This window comes from Leptodactylus fuscus, chromosome 1, assembly GCF_031893055.1.
Source record: "Leptodactylus fuscus isolate aLepFus1 chromosome 1, aLepFus1.hap2, whole genome shotgun sequence".
Lineage (NCBI taxonomy): Eukaryota > Metazoa > Chordata > Amphibia > Anura > Leptodactylidae > Leptodactylus > Leptodactylus fuscus.
In genome coordinates, this window is record NC_134265.1 from 220,669,122 (window position 1) to 220,685,578 (window position 16,457).

The 16,457-nt window shown below is 42.7% G+C and overlaps 1 protein-coding gene across 2 annotated transcripts in view; it reads left to right on the forward strand.

Moving 5' to 3' along the window:
* TBC1D2 (TBC1 domain family member 2) overlaps window positions 1–9,875 on the forward strand; it is a 44,835-nt gene extending 34,960 nt beyond the window's left edge. For both annotated transcript variants that reach the window (XM_075282978.1, XM_075282988.1), the window contains exons 11-14: window positions 2,364–2,484; window positions 3,816–4,001; window positions 5,896–6,017; window positions 9,414–9,875. In XM_075282978.1, the coding sequence (XP_075139079.1) occupies window positions 2,364–2,484; window positions 3,816–4,001; window positions 5,896–6,017; window positions 9,414–9,615 (631 nt within the window). In that variant the 3' untranslated portion in view covers window positions 9,616–9,875. The remainder of the gene's footprint in view (window positions 1–2,363; window positions 2,485–3,815; window positions 4,002–5,895; window positions 6,018–9,413) is intronic.
* The last annotated feature ends 6,582 nt before the right edge of the window (window positions 9,876–16,457 follow it).

The window sequence follows — 16,457 nt, forward strand, 5'->3', positions numbered from 1 at the left end:
CCAAACTGGGCTGGTTAGAGGCTCCCTCCACCATGAATTGGTCCAAACTGGGGTTTTTAGAGGCTCCCTCCACCATGAATTGGTCCAAACTTGGCTGTTTAGAGGCTCCCTCCACCATGAATTGGTCCAAACTGGGGTGGTTAGAGGCTCCCTCCACCATTAATTGGTCCAAACTGGGCTGGTTAGAGGCTCCCTCCACCATTAATTGGTCCAAACTGGGCTGGTTAGAGGCTCCCTCCACCATGAATTGGTCCAAACTGGGGTTTTTAGAGGCTCCCTCCACCATGAATTGGTCCAAACTTGGCTGTTTAGAGGCTCCCTCCACCATTAATTGGTCCAAACTGGGCTGGTTAGAGGCTCCCTCCACCATGAATTGGTCCAAACTGGGTTTTTTAGAGGCTCCCTCCACCATGAATTGGTCCAAACTGGGGTTTTTAGAGGCTCCCTCCACCATGAATTGGTCCAAACTGGGCTGTTTAGCGGCTCCCTCCACCATTAATTGGTCCAAACTGGGCTGGTTAGAGGCTCCCTCCACCATGAATTGGTCCAAACTGGGTTTTTTAGAGGCTCCCTCCACCATGAATTGGTCCAAACTGGGTTTTTTAGAGGCTCCCTCCACCATGAATTTGCCCAAACTGGGCTGTTTAGAGGCTCCCTCCACCATGAATTGGTCCAAACTGGGCTGGTTAGAGGCTCCCTCCACCATGAATTTCCCAAAACTTGGCTGTTTAGAGGCTCCCTCCACCATTAATTGGTCCAAACTGGGCTGGTTAGAGGCTCCCTCCACCATGAATTTGCCCAAACTGGGCTGTTTAGAGGCTCCCTCCACCATGAATTTGCCCAAACTGGGCTGTTTAGAGGCTCCCTCCACCATGAATTGGTCCAAACTGGGTTTTTTAGAGGCTCCCTCCACCATGAATTGGTCCAAACTGGGCTGTTTAGAGGCTCCCTCCACCATGAATTTGCCCAAACTGGGCTGTTTAGCGGCTCCCTCCACCATTAATTGGTCCAAACTGGGCTGGTTAGAGGCTCCCTCCACCATGAATTTGCCCAAACTGGGCTGTTTAGAGGCTCCCTCCACCATGAATTTGCCCAAACTGGGCTGGTTAGAGGCTCCCTCCACCATGAATTGGTCCAAACTGGGGTTTTTAGAGGCTCCCTCCACCATGAATTGGTCCAAACTTGGCTGTTTAGAGGCTCCCTCCACCATGAATTGGTCCAAACTGGGGTGGTTAGAGGCTCCCTCCACCATTAATTGGTCCAAACTGGGCTGGTTAGAGGCTCCCTCCACCATTAATTGGTCCAAACTGGGCTGGTTAGAGGCTCCCTCCACCATTAATTGGTCCAAACTGGGCTGGTTAGAGGCTCCCTCCACCATTAATTGGTCCAAACTGGGCTGGTTAGAGGCTCCCTCCACCATGAATTTGCCCAAACTGGGCTGGTTAGAGGCTCCCTCCACCATGAATTGGTCCAAACTGGGGTTTTTAGAGGCTCCCTCCACCATGAATTTGCCCAAACTCTGCTGGTTAGAGGCTCCCTCCACCATGAATTTGCCCAAACTCTGCTGGTTAGAGGCTCAATCCACCCTGATTTTCAAAACAAATGTTGGTGCCAACCTCAACTTACTACAAGGGCCAAATTCACTGCTGGTGACAAGCTCTCCTCACTGCAAGTGCCAAATACACATGTTTCAAGGTGTTTTCCTACTGTCAGAGATGTGGTATTGAGTGTGTAAAGTGTGTAGTTGTTAGGCTGTGATGTTGGGGTAATAGAGGGTCTTTGGTGTGTTAGATGCCCCCAGACATGCTTCCCCTGCTGTCCCAGTGTCATTCCAGAGGTGTTGGCATCATTTCCTGGGGTGTCATAGTGGACTTGGTGACCCTCCAGACACGGATTTGGGTTTCCCCCTTAACGAGTATCTGTTCCCCATAGACTATAATGGGGTTCGAAACCCGTTCGAACACACGAATCGAATTTCGAACCTCGAACATTTTAGTGTTCGCTCATCTCTAATCTCTACACATGAGAATTGATTTACTAAGGGTTTATATTGCATGATGTAAGACTATTCTGTACAATGTTATGCATTACCTCTTGCTTGTATATATTGTTAAAAAAAATTTCAATAAAATGAGATTTACAAAAAAAAAAAAAAATCTCTTCCACTAAAAAATGTTTATGTGACAGTAAAATATACTTTCTTGTGTTTCTTTCTTTGCTGAAAAAGTGGCCACCTGTTTTTCCCTTAAAATGCATTTCCATTCTTCTCTATGCTATAATAGGCACATTAGTATGTACAACTTACCATAGTAATGCCTGCCTTATTATAATGTAATTACAGTATAGTTTCCATTCTCATGTAGGATAGCTGCCATGGCACTTTTAGTCCTAGAAGATGAGGAGAGCGCCTTTTATTGTTTAGTTGACATTGTTGAGAATATAATGCCAGCAGAATACTACAGCAATAATCTATCAGGATCACAGGTAGGATTTTTTTCAAGATTCTCATATTTCAATGGACAAAAGTGATATTTCATCTTATTAATATCAACATTCTAGCATAGAGGCAAATGTCTTCTGACTGATCCCATGCCCTATTGTAGTCATGTACCGTATATACTCGAGTATAAGCCGACTCGAATATAAGCCGAGGCCCCTAATTTTACCACAAAAAACTGGGAAAACTTATTGACTCGAGTATGAGCCGAGGGGGGGAAATGCAGCAGCTACTGGAAATTTTCCAAAATTAAAATGGTCGGAATTTTTGGGTGCAGTAAGTGCTGGGGAAGGGGAGGGGGGGGGGGGAGGGAGCTTGAAGACTGGTTTTTTTTTTCCCCACTTGGAATTCAGTCTGGCTGAATATAGGGTATCTGCAGTGCTCCTATTAACCCCTTCCTGACAGAACAGGAGCACTGCAGATACCCTTTATTCAGTAGACCGGGCACTTTCAGACACAGGGATTCCTAATGTGTTTGTGTTTCACAGTCATTTTCTACTTTTAGGGTGAATTCACACTACGTAAACGCCAGCTTATTCTGAACGTAAAACACGTTCAGAATCAGCGGCGTATAAAGCAGTTCCCATTGATTTCTATGGGAGCCGGCATACGAGCGCTCCCCATAGAAATGAATGGGCTGCTTTTTTCACTACGAGCGCTCCCATTGAAGTGAATGGGATGTGCTCGCGTGTACGGCTAGCTCTGCTCATGCCGAGTCGTACACGCGAGCACTTCCCATTCACTTCAATGGGAGTGCTCATAGGGAAAAAAGCAGCCCATTCATTTCTATGGGGAGCGCTTGTATGCCGGCTCCCATAGAAATGAATGGAACTGCTTTATACGCCGCTGATTCTGAACGTGTTTTACGTTCAGAATAAGCTGGTGTTTACGTAGTGTGAATTCACCCTTAGATGTATTCTAGGGAGAGGAGTGATTTAGAACTTATTTTTTTAATTTTTTTTATTATTTCTTTAAAGCTTCTTTTTTTTCACTATTTTATGGGAGATTCTATACATTACTATTGCAGCTGGTCATAGACCCCCCTTAAAGAAAAATAAATTTTTTCTTTTTTTTTTGCTTAACTCGAGTATAAGCCGAGGGGGGCATTTTCAGCACAAAAACTGTGCTGAAAAACCCGGCTTCTACTCATGTATATACGGTATTTTTCTGCTAGATCTTGTTTAGGGATGATATATCTATATATGATATGTTTTTGTTCTATAGTTTATTATGTAACTCATTTAATAGAGAGTTTATTGTAAAGATTGAGCTGCTATTTAAATGGAATAACATAAAATAACTTCATTTATTCTTCTAGGTAGATCAAAGAGTATTCAAAGATTTCTTGTCTGAGAAACTGCCCCGTTTGTCTGCACACCTTGATCAATACAAAATTGATCTGTCGCTTATCACTTTCAATTGGTTCCTTGTGATATTTGTTGACAGCCTAGTAAGTGATATCCTCCTAAGAGTGTGGGATGCTTTCTTGTATGAAGGGACAAAGGTAAGTATAAATTTTTATTTGGCTTTCTATATAAGCCTAGAAACGGTGTTACATAAAGGAGTTTATACTCCTCAGTCTTTTTGAATTGTACTATATTATTTTTACCAGCAGCTATAGCAGGCAGACTGTGTATGTATTTATAGGATACCACTCCTATTACCTTCATTGGTAGTTTCAGTTAATACATTGAAATCTCTTTCTGATAGCTGTACAAAATCAGAATTATTTGACTATGTAAAAAAATATGGGTACATGTTATGTAATACCGTATATACTTGAGTATAAGCCGACCCAAATATAAGTCGAGGCCCCTAATTTTACCACAAAAACTGGGAAAACTTTTTGAATCGAGTATAAGCCTAGTCATAAGTTGCAGCTCTTCAATTTGGCCCAGACACACGGCCACAAAAGTGACGGCATCTATGTGTACGGGCCCATTGAAATATAAAAAGTTTGGTCAGGTGTATTACAGCTTAGTAACCCCATGTGCCTCGTAGTAATAGCAGTTAACCCCCATAACGTCTCTCACATTAACCCCCTGTGTGCCTCACATAACAGTTACTGATATGTGGGACATATGGAGGTAATAATTAGGTTTCTTCATAATTAAGGTCCTTTTATAAGTACCCCAATGTGTCTCACATATTAGTAACCCTTATATGGGGCACACAGGGGTTAATATGAGGGACATGATGGGGTTAACTGCTATTACTGTGAGTCACATGGAGTTACTGAAACTAAATTAATAACCCCAATGCCTGACATTACTAGGAATAGTAACCCCAGCAGGTACCTGTGTGTTTTACTTTGACTTTGTTACATGGAGCTTCCTCTTCTTGATGCAGAGCAGCAGCAGGGGCCTCCTGCACTTTCATCTCTCTTGCTAGAGAAAGGGGAGTGTTCTATAGCATTGCTGTAGCAACCACTGAAGGACACTCCCACTTCGCTTAATATATGTAGGTCCTGTGCTTCGTGCGTCATTTTGCCAATGCAAATGCATTGGTTAAAGAGGACCTTTCATGGTTTGGGCACATGCAGTTTTATATACTGCTGGAAAGCTGACAGTGCGCTGAATTCAGTGCACTGTCTGCTTTCCCGATCTGTGTCCCGGGTGAAAAGCTAGCGGTGCCGGTACCATAGCTCTTTACAGTCAGAAGGGTGTTCCTGACAGTCAGTCAGGAACGTCATTCTTCACAGGAGCGCCTATCACGCTGTACAGTGTAAGCGGGGAGGAACGCCCCCTCCCTCTGCTCACAGTACTCGTCCATAGACGAGTATTATCAGGAGGGGAGGGGGGCGTTTCTTCCCGCTCACACTGTACAGCGCTATAGGCGCTGCTGTGAAGATGGAAGACGGAAACCTGTCAGACTGTGTCCGGTTTTGAGCGTTTTGCGCTCTTCACGGCAAAACCGGTTTGTTTGTTTTTAACCGGACACAAAGTCCTGCATGTCCGACTTTGTGTCCAGTTAAAAAAAAAAACAGTTTTGCCGTAGAGAGCGCAAAACGCTCACCAGTGCTCAATGAATGGGTTTGAAAAATGACTGCAGGTTTCTGTCTCCTGCAAAACGGAGACCCAGGGCGCTGAAGTGAACGAGCCCTGAGAATGACATACTCGGACACAAATGTGATATTTTTGAGAGGAAACATTTCTTTTATGTACAATACTCTACAAAGCTCCTCTATAATACATATTCAATAGTCATTGCCATTTGTAAAGCCTTTTAAGTGAGTAGTCATACCCAATGTTACAGGAAAAGTAGATCTTAGGCACAATCTTCATTTTTGAGCTTTGAGATCAGAATCTTTGAGAAGGGAACATTTGTGCACTAGATCATTATTCCAGAATTAAGATCACAAACCTTCTTGAAAGTCTAAACCTTACTCTCTTTAACAGGTTATTTTTCGATATGCACTTGCAATATTTAAATACAATGAAGAAGAGATCTTCAAACTGACTGATGCAACAGAAATCTACCAGTATCTTTCATTTTTTACCAAGACTATTTGTGACGGCAGGTATACATATATGATCATGTGACACTTATTGTTTTATGTATGTTTGTATGTAAGTCAGGAAATAAGAATAAGTTTATACCAGTATATTTTTTTCTATATGTTATTCTCTTCCACTCTTTTTTTTTTTTTACAGAGAATTATAGACCTTTTAAATTTCATTGACTATAATGGAATTTTTGTGCTATTCCATGGTTTAATTTAGGTTCTGTCCAGTCAGGTTATCTTTGATTTTGTCAACATAAGCAGAGGTTTGGTTTTTTTGAGAACTGGTTGGACTTTACTGTTGGCTACAGACTCTAAGGATGGACTGCACCTCATTGGGGAGAGTACAACTGTATTAGAGGAGTAGATGGCTAGAAGGTTGGATTCAAGGGTATAGCTATAGGGGTGCAAAGGAAACAATCTCTACCAGGATTTGTAGCCTGATGGGGCCCAAAGGCCTCACTACTACAGTACAGACCAAAAGTTTGGACACGCCTTCTCATTCAAAGAGTTTTCTGTATTTTCATGACTATGAAAATTGTAGATTCACACTGAAGGCATCAAAACTATGAATCAACACATGTGGAATTATATACTTAACAAAAAAGTGTGCAACAACTGAAAATATGTCTTATATTATAGGTTCTTCAAAGTAGCCACTTTTTGCTTGGATTCCTGCAGTAATCAAAGGTGGCTACTTTGAAGAGCCTATAATATAAGACATATTTTCAGTTGTTTCACACTTTTTTGTTAAGTATATAATTCCACATGTGTTAATTCATAGTTTTGATGCCTTCAGTGTGAATCTACAATTTTCATAGTCATGAAAATACAGAAAACTCTTTGAATGAGAAGGTGTGTCCAAACTTTTGGTCTGTACTGTATATAAGACACCTGTATTATAATACATGGTAAGTGTTACAAAATTTTTTAAGCTACTCCTCTGGTTGGATTAGTATGAAAACTAAAGACCTGGGGGAGGGCCATTACAGCATAGGGTGGGGAGGTGGTATAGGTAATGACCAGGGGGTAAGGAAAGAAATCAGGTGTGGAGAAAAGGGAGGGGTAAGAATAGTTTTATAATTAAAAGACTATAGTAAAATACAAGCAACAACTTCTAACCTGCACTTGGACTAAAGCTAGAAGTCTCACCAATAAAATTCAAGAACTGGCGTTAAAGGGGTTTTCCCATCTGCCTAATCCAGGAAGTGGCCTGTCAATGAAATTTTTACCTGCTTAATGTCTATTTTGCGGGACGAGAATTTCCTGTTTAATTTCGCACTGCCTATCCCTAAGATTCTTCTTTCTGAGCTTACTCAACTACAGTATGTCCTCTCTATGTACTCTGGAAAACTCTGTGGACTTTCTATGAAAAGCAATGCAGGAAAAACCCAAATACTTTTTTGTTGCGGCCCACTTCATGGGGCCTTAGCCTAAGGGGGAGTTCACGCTACTGTTGGATGTCTGTTTTGATAGGTCTGTTACACTGACATTCAGTCTATTAGGCCTAGTCTTTAGCTAGGCCTCAGGCTGCCATGGCAACCACTGTGTACCCCATGAACATGCTGCAGGGGCCGGGCAGAGGGAAGCTTTTCCCTCTTTCTAGCCACTTCACATGCCATGGTTGCTATTGACCGTGACTTAAATGGTTAAACTGCCAGAGATTTGAATCACCCATCCCCAACATTTGCAGCAGGAATCTGGCTGTGTGTGTTATTAGCTACCCCTTGCTCATGACGAATATATTTCTCATTGAGTGGGAAGGGGTTAAAGCAATTGTCCTGATTTTTAAAGTGATGGCCTACAAGTGTCACAGCTCCTTTAAACAGCTCATTGGCATGGTCCTGCCACCATTCTAAAATGTTATGGCCCATCTTAAGGATGAATGTATTTCCCAGATTACATACAAACACTGGTTAAAACTGATGTAGAAATAGACTTAGGAATCACGTACAACTTTTGATTTTCTGGCAGTATTTGTGCTATTAATACATTTTGTAATATATGTAAACAAATTTTCGCTCCTGTCTGAAATTCTACATCTTTATTCTTTCCCTTGCTTCTGTAATGAGAGCTGTTCCTGCCTCTCATTCAGTAACTGTGTATGGAGCACAGGCTTTGGGTATGGGGCTGTGCAAAATGTAGAAAAAAAATGAAGATAGGGGAGGGTCACTTCAAAAAGTTTTATCATGAGCATTATAAAACACAAAAAAATGCAAGGAGGCCTTTTCTTTCTGCTGGAATTTTATACTGAAAAATGGGGATCCAGAGGTGTCCGCAGGTAACCACTTTTTTATAAGCATACAGGCTCTCTGTCTTTTGGGTCCCCATGTGGATCTGAACAATGGAGCACCAAACTCTGAGTACCTAGCGTAAACGGTAAAACAAACAAAAAAAGTCCTAGGCTTCAGAATACGGTGACCCCAGGAAAACCGTTAATTTTCAAAAACTGACATTATCATCATAATCGTAATGACCCCCCCTTCCCCACGGACAATGTTACCATGTCAATTTTATTGCAGAGTGAACACCGCAAAAACAAAATGCAAAACGCAATTTATACAATGGACCCCTAAAAACATTAATGAAAGCTAATCAAAAGATTATATGTACTCCAAAATGGTGGCAGATAAATGTACAACTTGTCACGCAAAGAATATGCCCTCACATTGCTATGTTCGAAGAGCTATTGAGCTGGAGCAGATTTTTTCATGATAGGTATCTTAAAATGTGGTCCCCCTGGATTCGATACCGGAACTGACAAATTTCCTCAGACTACATGCCCGGAATACAACCTCACCCTAAATAGCTCATTCCTGCTGTGCCTGTGGGTGCCCTCAAGAGAGAGACCAAAAACTCCTCCCAAATAACACCCCCCTCAATGCCACCTTTGTAATTCATTCACATCTTCGAAATATTTACCTCATGATCTCCAACAACAGGTATCGTTCACCATTCTCTTCCTTTGCTCTGGCTCTAAATTTTAATACTACTTTGTGCATTAAATGTTTGGATTTTCATTTTCCCAATGTATTGTTAACTCTCTGCCTGTATTGTTCAAGTTTGTACTTGACTGTGATTTCTGGGAGTTTTTTGCGTCTCATTTCTGTTTTGCATAACCTGAAAAAGTTCAATAAAATCGGATTTAAAAAAAAAGTATGCATTTTGGAAGGTGGGGAAGGAAAATATGAAAAGGCGCTGAGCATTCACATACAAACTGCCCTGCACCCTTAAGGGTTAAAGATTTTGGCAGCTTTGGACATCTCCTTATGTTAGAAGTGTCCTACAGAAATAAGCTGCACAGGGTCTTTCCGGAAGATGATGATGATGATGATTTGTTTTTGTTTACTAGGGTAAGTAATGTGGATTTTAATAATGATCTGCCATTGTGTATTCTTCACTTTATCTTTTCAGGAAATTAATGAATATTGCATTTAATGAATTGAATCCTTTCCCGATGAAGCTTGTGAGAAATCGTCGTGCAGCACATCTGGAGAAATTTAAAACCGAACTTGCTGAACTGGAAAATATAAAACAGGAATATGTGAAAAATAAAGAGGAACTCAGAAGTACAGACAATGATATGGGAGTTAGTGAAGATGAAGAAGATACATGAACATTTGTAACAAAAGAGACTGATCTTAAACCAGTATAAAGATGAGTCACATTTATTTCACTGACTCATACTGGATAAAAAATGTGATATATTCATTTTTGTCTAATGTACACCATTTAAATGTTGGAGCATTTAAAGGTGTTGGATAGGGATTTAGAATTTTATGGCTTATCCTTAGGTTTTTTCCTTCCTTCACATCCACAATGGAATCTCCATAAGACACAGACAAAATACAAATCCATGTACAGTTACGAAATAAAGTACCTAGACGAAAAACAAATATTACCGCCATACAGTTATTTCATATCACTAGTCATGGCCAAACTTTGCAACATTTGTTTTGCAAATATTTGCAAGGTTTACAAATTTCGTTTGTCTGAACTGCACCAGAAGTGCCATAATTAAACTATGTGCAGAAAAAGAATTCACAGCTCATACTCACCTTTTCTCACCTCTCTGGGGCTCCACCGTGTCGTCAGGTCTTTAGTAGAGATGAGCGAACATAGTTCAATCGAATACATATTCGATCGAATATCAGGCCGTTCGAGGTATTAGATTCCAATCGAATACCAATCGAATACCACGAGGCAAACGCAGTAAAAATTCGTATCCGCTCCCACCTTCCATGGCGCGTTTTATGCACCAATAACGGCGCAGGGGAGGTGGGACAAGAACTACGATAACGGAGGCATCGAAAAAAAATCGGAAAAAGGAATTGGCGGCCGAAATCAGGTGACCTCCAATTTAGACGAATGGTGAGTTTAACATTCGATTAATTTGAGACTGTGAACTATGTGACTGTGAGACAGATCTACAGGCAGGGTTAGCTAGAGATTACCTTTATTTAGGGAGGAATGTTACTCACCCAGGGGGAATGTTACTCTTTGGGGCTCTATCTGGTCGGGATCCCTGTCAGCTTGCGATGTGTGCGAGCTGACTTTTTCCCATAGGAATGCATTGACCAGCGTTGATTGGCCGAATGCCATACAGACTACAGCATTCGGCCAATCAACGCTGGTTCTGCTGGAGGAGGCGGAGTCTAAGATCCGTCCACAGCAGTTTCCATTGTGGTCCGATCTCAGATGTAGCACTGAGAAGCAGCAGAGCTAAGCACACACAGAGATGCAGCAGAGCTGAGTGTGCAGCATGGTTCAGCGCACACTCAGCACTGCTACATCAGATGCAGCAGAGCTGAGTGTGCAGCAGGTTCAGCTGAACCCTGCTGCACACTCAGCTCTGCTGCATCGCACTGCTACATCGGACACTGCTACATCGGCCAGCACTGCTACATCGGGCCATGCGCTCAGCTGGGCTACTCCGGAGTAGCCGAGCTCAGCCAACGGCCAGCTCTGCTTCATCTCCGATGTAGCAGTGCTGGGCATGTGCTCTGCTTGGCTGCATCTCCGGAGTAGCCCAGCTGAGCGCACGGCCCGATGTAGCAGTGTCGGCCGATGTAGCAGTCCAATGCAGCAGAGCTAAGTGTGCAGCAGAGTTCAGAGCACACTCAGCTCTGCTAAATCTCCGGTGTAGCAGTGCCAGCACTGCTACATCTCGGCATATAGCATTCAGCCAATCAACGCTGGTTCTGCCGGTGGAGGCGGAGTCTAAGAGCGGTCCACAGCAGTCTACATTCTGGTCCGATCTTAGACTCCGCCTCCTCACAGACGAGCCTCCGGAAGAACCAGCGTTGATTGGCCGAATGCTGTACTCTGTGCTGTGGTCAATGCATTTCTAAGGGAAAAATTCAGCTTGCGCAAATCGCAAGCTGACAAGGATCCCGACATAATACAGTGACTTGAGCATGTTAGATGCCCCCTGACATGCTTCCCCTGCTGTCCCAGTTGCATTCCAGGGTGTTGGCATCGTTTCCTGGGGTGTTATAGTGGACTTGGTGACTCTCCTGGTGTGTGTGTGTGTGTGTGTGTGTGTGTGTGTATGGTGGGATCCCCTGAAACGAAGCATTTTTCCCCATAGACTATAATGGGGTTCGATAGTCGATCGAATAGTCGAATATTGATCGGATATTTGAAACGAATATCGAATATTTTACTGTTCGCTCATCTCTAGTCTTTAGGCATCTTCTAGCCTCCTGGGTCACAACAATGACCCTTTGATACAGTTGCAGTATGTAGGATTGAGGCGATCTTGAGATTTCAGGATCGTTTTTAAAATACGATTTCCGATCATTTTCCATCTGAACCTGATCCCAATTCTGATCCTAATGCAAGTCAATGGGATTTTATTTAATGATCGAAGATCGAATTTTAAAAACGATCCTATTCACTACACAGCATGGAGTCCAAAAATTGAACGCTTCAATTTTTGGACTCCACGCTGTGTAGTGATTAAAAAAATCCCCTGGCTACTTAGTCTCCCCTGGTGTCCGCATACGTGCACAGATCCACTGCTGCTCCCCGTTGCATCACTCAACGTCTCCCCTCCCAGTACCCACCCACACTCTCCTAAGCCACAAGCCCCGCCTTCTCCCAGCATCTCTAACACTAGCCTGGGAGGTGCTATGAAGGCATGTGAGTAAGAGAGAAGAGGAGCGAGAAGAACGGGGAGCAGCAGCGGATCTGTGCAGGTAAGTTGAGTGATCGGGATCGGAATTCCGTTCCGGATCTTTTTTTTTTTTTTTTTTTTTTAATGTAGATTGTGAGCCCCACATAGAGCTCACAATGCACATTTTTCCCTATCAGTATGTCTTTGGAATATGGGATGGAAATCCATGCAAACACGGGGAGAACATACAAACTCCTTGCAGATAGTTTTTCTGCCCTTGGTGGGATTTGAACACCAGGACTCCAGAGCTGCAAGGCTGCAGTGCTAACCACTGAGCCACCGTGTGGCCCCTCCGGATCTTTTTTAGGCGGGATTGGAACCCGATCACAATCGTGAAAGTTACTCAATCACCGATCAAGATCCAATCTTTTCTGATCCCGATCGCTCAACCCTAGAAGCATGTCAATGCCAAGAAGCTTTGGCAGACACATCTATCTGTCTCCTATTGAATTCGATGACGGCTAGTTTCAGCCAGAATTTGGAGATGATTTTGAGGCAGAATCCTCAAATGTGGAGTGTGTACAACACAAAAAAAACAGAAAAAAAGCCACAAATCATATAATTTCATGCAAAATTCACGCAATTTAATTCAAAATTACTGGCACCATCAACTTAATATTTCATTGCACAACCTTTGGAAAAAATAACTAAAATTTATTAGATCTGGAATTTTAGACCACTCTTCATTTGAAAACAGCTATAGTTTCATATTTGAAGGGTTCCTTCTCCCAACAGCAATTTTAAGATCTCCCCACAGGTGTTCAATAGGATTTAGATCTAGTCTCATTGTTGACTACTTCAGAACTCTCCAGTACTTTGTTTCCATCCATTACTGGGTGCTTTTTTAAATATGTTTGGGGTCATTGTCCTACTGGAAGACCCATGACTTAGGACGCAAACCCAGCTTTCTAACATTGGGCTCTACATTGTGGCCCAAAAATCTTTGTAAATTTTCAGATTTGATGAGGCCATGCACACAGTCAAGGCACCCAGTGCCAGAGGCAGCAACAAAAAAAAACATCTTTGAACCTCCACCATATTTGACTGTTGGTTCTGTGTTCTTTTCTTTGTAAGGGTGAATTCACACTGAGTAAACGCTAGCTTATTCTGAACGTAAAACACGTTCAGAATAAGCGGCGTCTAAAGCAGCTCCATTCATTTCTATGGGAGCCGGCATACGAGCGCTCCCCATAGAAATGAATGGGCTGCTTCTTTCACTCCGTGCAGTCCCATTGAAGTGAATGGGGAGTGCCGGCGTATACAGCTAGCTCTGCTCATGCCGGAGCGTACACGCCGGCACTCCCCATTCACTACAATGGGACTGCATGGAGTGAAAGAAGCAGCCCATTCATTTCTATGGGGAGCGCTCGTATCCCCGCTCCCATAGAAATGAATGGAGCTGCTTTAGACGCCGCTTATTCTGAACGTGTTTTACGTTCAGAATAAGCTAGCGTTTACTCAGTGTGAATGCACCCTAAGCCTCATTCTGTTTTTGATATGTCCACAAGACATTTTCCCAAAAGGATTTTGGCTTACTCACCTACATTTTGGAAAACTGTCTCTGTGTCAGCAGTGGGGTCCACCTGGGTCTCCTGCCATAGCATTTCATTTAAATGTCAATGAATAGTTCACCCTGACACTGATGCCCTCTGAGTCTGCAGGACAGCTTGGATTTCTTTGGAATTTGACTGGGGATGCTTATCCACTATCTGGACTATTTTGCGTTGCAACCTTTCATTAATGTTTCTATTCCCTCCACCTTCGGGGAGATTAGCTACAGTGCCATGGGTTATAAACTTCTTGATTATGTTGCGTTCCGTGGACAAAGGAACATCAAGATCTCTGGAGATGGACTTGTCAAGTCCTTAGACAGTTCTCTTCTCGTCTTTCTTTTCTCCAGGCATAGTGTGACACACACAGACACACAATGCAATTATTGAGACAACTTCTCTCCTTTTCTATCTGGTTTGAGCTATGATTTCTATATTGCCCACACCCGTTACTTGCCACAGGTGAGTTTGAAAGAACATCACATGCTTGAAACAAAGTTCTTTACCCGCAATTTTGAAAAGGTGCCAAAAATGTGGTCTGGCCCATATATATGTGAAAGTGTATGTAACAGTGTGGGGTAGCAAATGTTGATATTTAAGATATAATATTGATATGTAGTATGTTACGCTAGGTTCACTCTAGCATCGGTCTTTTCATTATTCTGAACCGTCTGAGGACCAGAACAATGGATAGGTTGATTGCTATAAAAGTGTAACTATAATGGCATCTGTCGGGTGTCCATGCGTTAAAACTAAAATGCTAGACAGACTTGCAGGACTATTATGCACACTGTATGAGTGTTGGAGACTGCACATACAGGTATATGCAGGACATACACAGCCAGGTAAATGCAGGCGCATGCATACAGATATATACAGGACGTACATGCAAGTACACACCTACAGGTGCATGTAGGCACACACATTCAGGCACAAGCATGTACACATATACAGGTATATGCAGGCACAGACATACAGGTACATGTATGCATACACATACAGATACATGCAGACACACACATTCAGGCACATGCATGCACACACTTGCACATGCAGATAGCAATAGCCAATGTAGGTATATGTGGATAGATACACGCATACATACATATATATACATTCATATACTGTCACATAGTTCCCAAGTTGTCCAGGCTGGCAGGTCTCTGGCAGGGGATATGAGTGGAGCCTCCTGCTGCTGTATACCCTTCTGTTCTATCACCCATATCAAAGTCTTCTAAATAAAGCCTGTGAAATGGTGCTCCCTTTAGGAAGGCAGGTTCAATCTACTTTTCAGTGCACAACTCTTATTCAGTCAACGGTGCTTTGCAGGCAGATTGATCAGTTTTAGGTGACACCAACGAAAAAGTCCATTGCTGTTGATCAGCTGGGGGCCCCCTTGTTAAATGATAAAAAAAAACAAAAACAACCCTATAGCACAGGGATACTCAACATATAACAGCAGCCGGGAGAAACCTTTATCTCCCACCCACTGTCCTCAAGCCCTAATCGGTAACCATCCCTGCTGCCTTCACACGTGAGGGCCCTTCTGCAGGCAGCAAGGACAACTTCTGATCCCTGCTGCCGCTTAGTGCAAGGTATCAGGTGACAGAATGTTTCTAAGTGCTCCCACCCAAAATATATTGTTCTTTAGTGTCCCGTACATGGTATAATGCCATATAAGTGCCCCCAGGAACAGTATAATGCCTCATTAGTTCCCTGCACAGTATAATGCCACAATAGTGTTCCCCCTCCGCACAGTATAATGACACAATAGTGTTCCCCCTCTGCACAGTATAGTGCCGCAATAGTGTTCCCCCTCTGCACAGTATAGTGCCACAATAGTGTTCCCCCTCTGCACAGTATAATGCCACATTAGCTGCCCCCCACACAGTATAATGCCAAGTTAGTGACCCCCACACACAGTATAATGTCAAATTAGGAAATATTTTTTCACAATTTTTCTTGTGCGTGTTATAGTCAGACGCATCTTTTTTTCCTAAAAATACCATACATATTGGCCATTTTCAGCTACTGTTCAGCTCAGACCTTGTAGTTGAGTACTCCCACTATAGCATATAAAGTTTGTATCTTATAAACTTCACATTGCGTGTAATGACTAGCACAAATATCAAAAGTTGCGTTGTCCATAAGAAGCTGCTTGATATTTGTTATTGTTGGGATCACATGGAAATTGTAGAATGCAATAGTAATATAATAACATTCTATTTCTTAGTATTAGAGATGAGCAAACACTGTTCGGAACAGCCGTTCCGAACAGCACGCTCACAGCACGCTCCCATAGAAATGAATGGAAGCGGCCGGCACGCGGGGGGTTAAGCGGCCGACCGGCGTCACAGGTGCTTCCATTCATTTCTATGGGAGCGTGCTGTTCAGATCGGCTGATCCGAACAGTGTTCGCTCATCTCCCTACTTAGTATATGTCAAATATCTACAGAACAATTTATGACCTCTAGCAACATCTTCGCCAAAGGTGCAAAGTCACATCGAGGTTGGCACATTTAGTTCATTTATTACGGTCGTAATACAGGTTTCTCCTGTATGGGAAATGTTGCTATAAAAGAGTTGAACAGTAATAGCAATACCTTTACCTCACATTTTGATGGCTTGAGTCTCTAGGATTTAGGCAACATGCACTAGACCATGTGTGTGTGTCATCAGGTCGGGATTGCACTACCCTTGTTTCCATGACACTAATGAGCCCCATCTGCA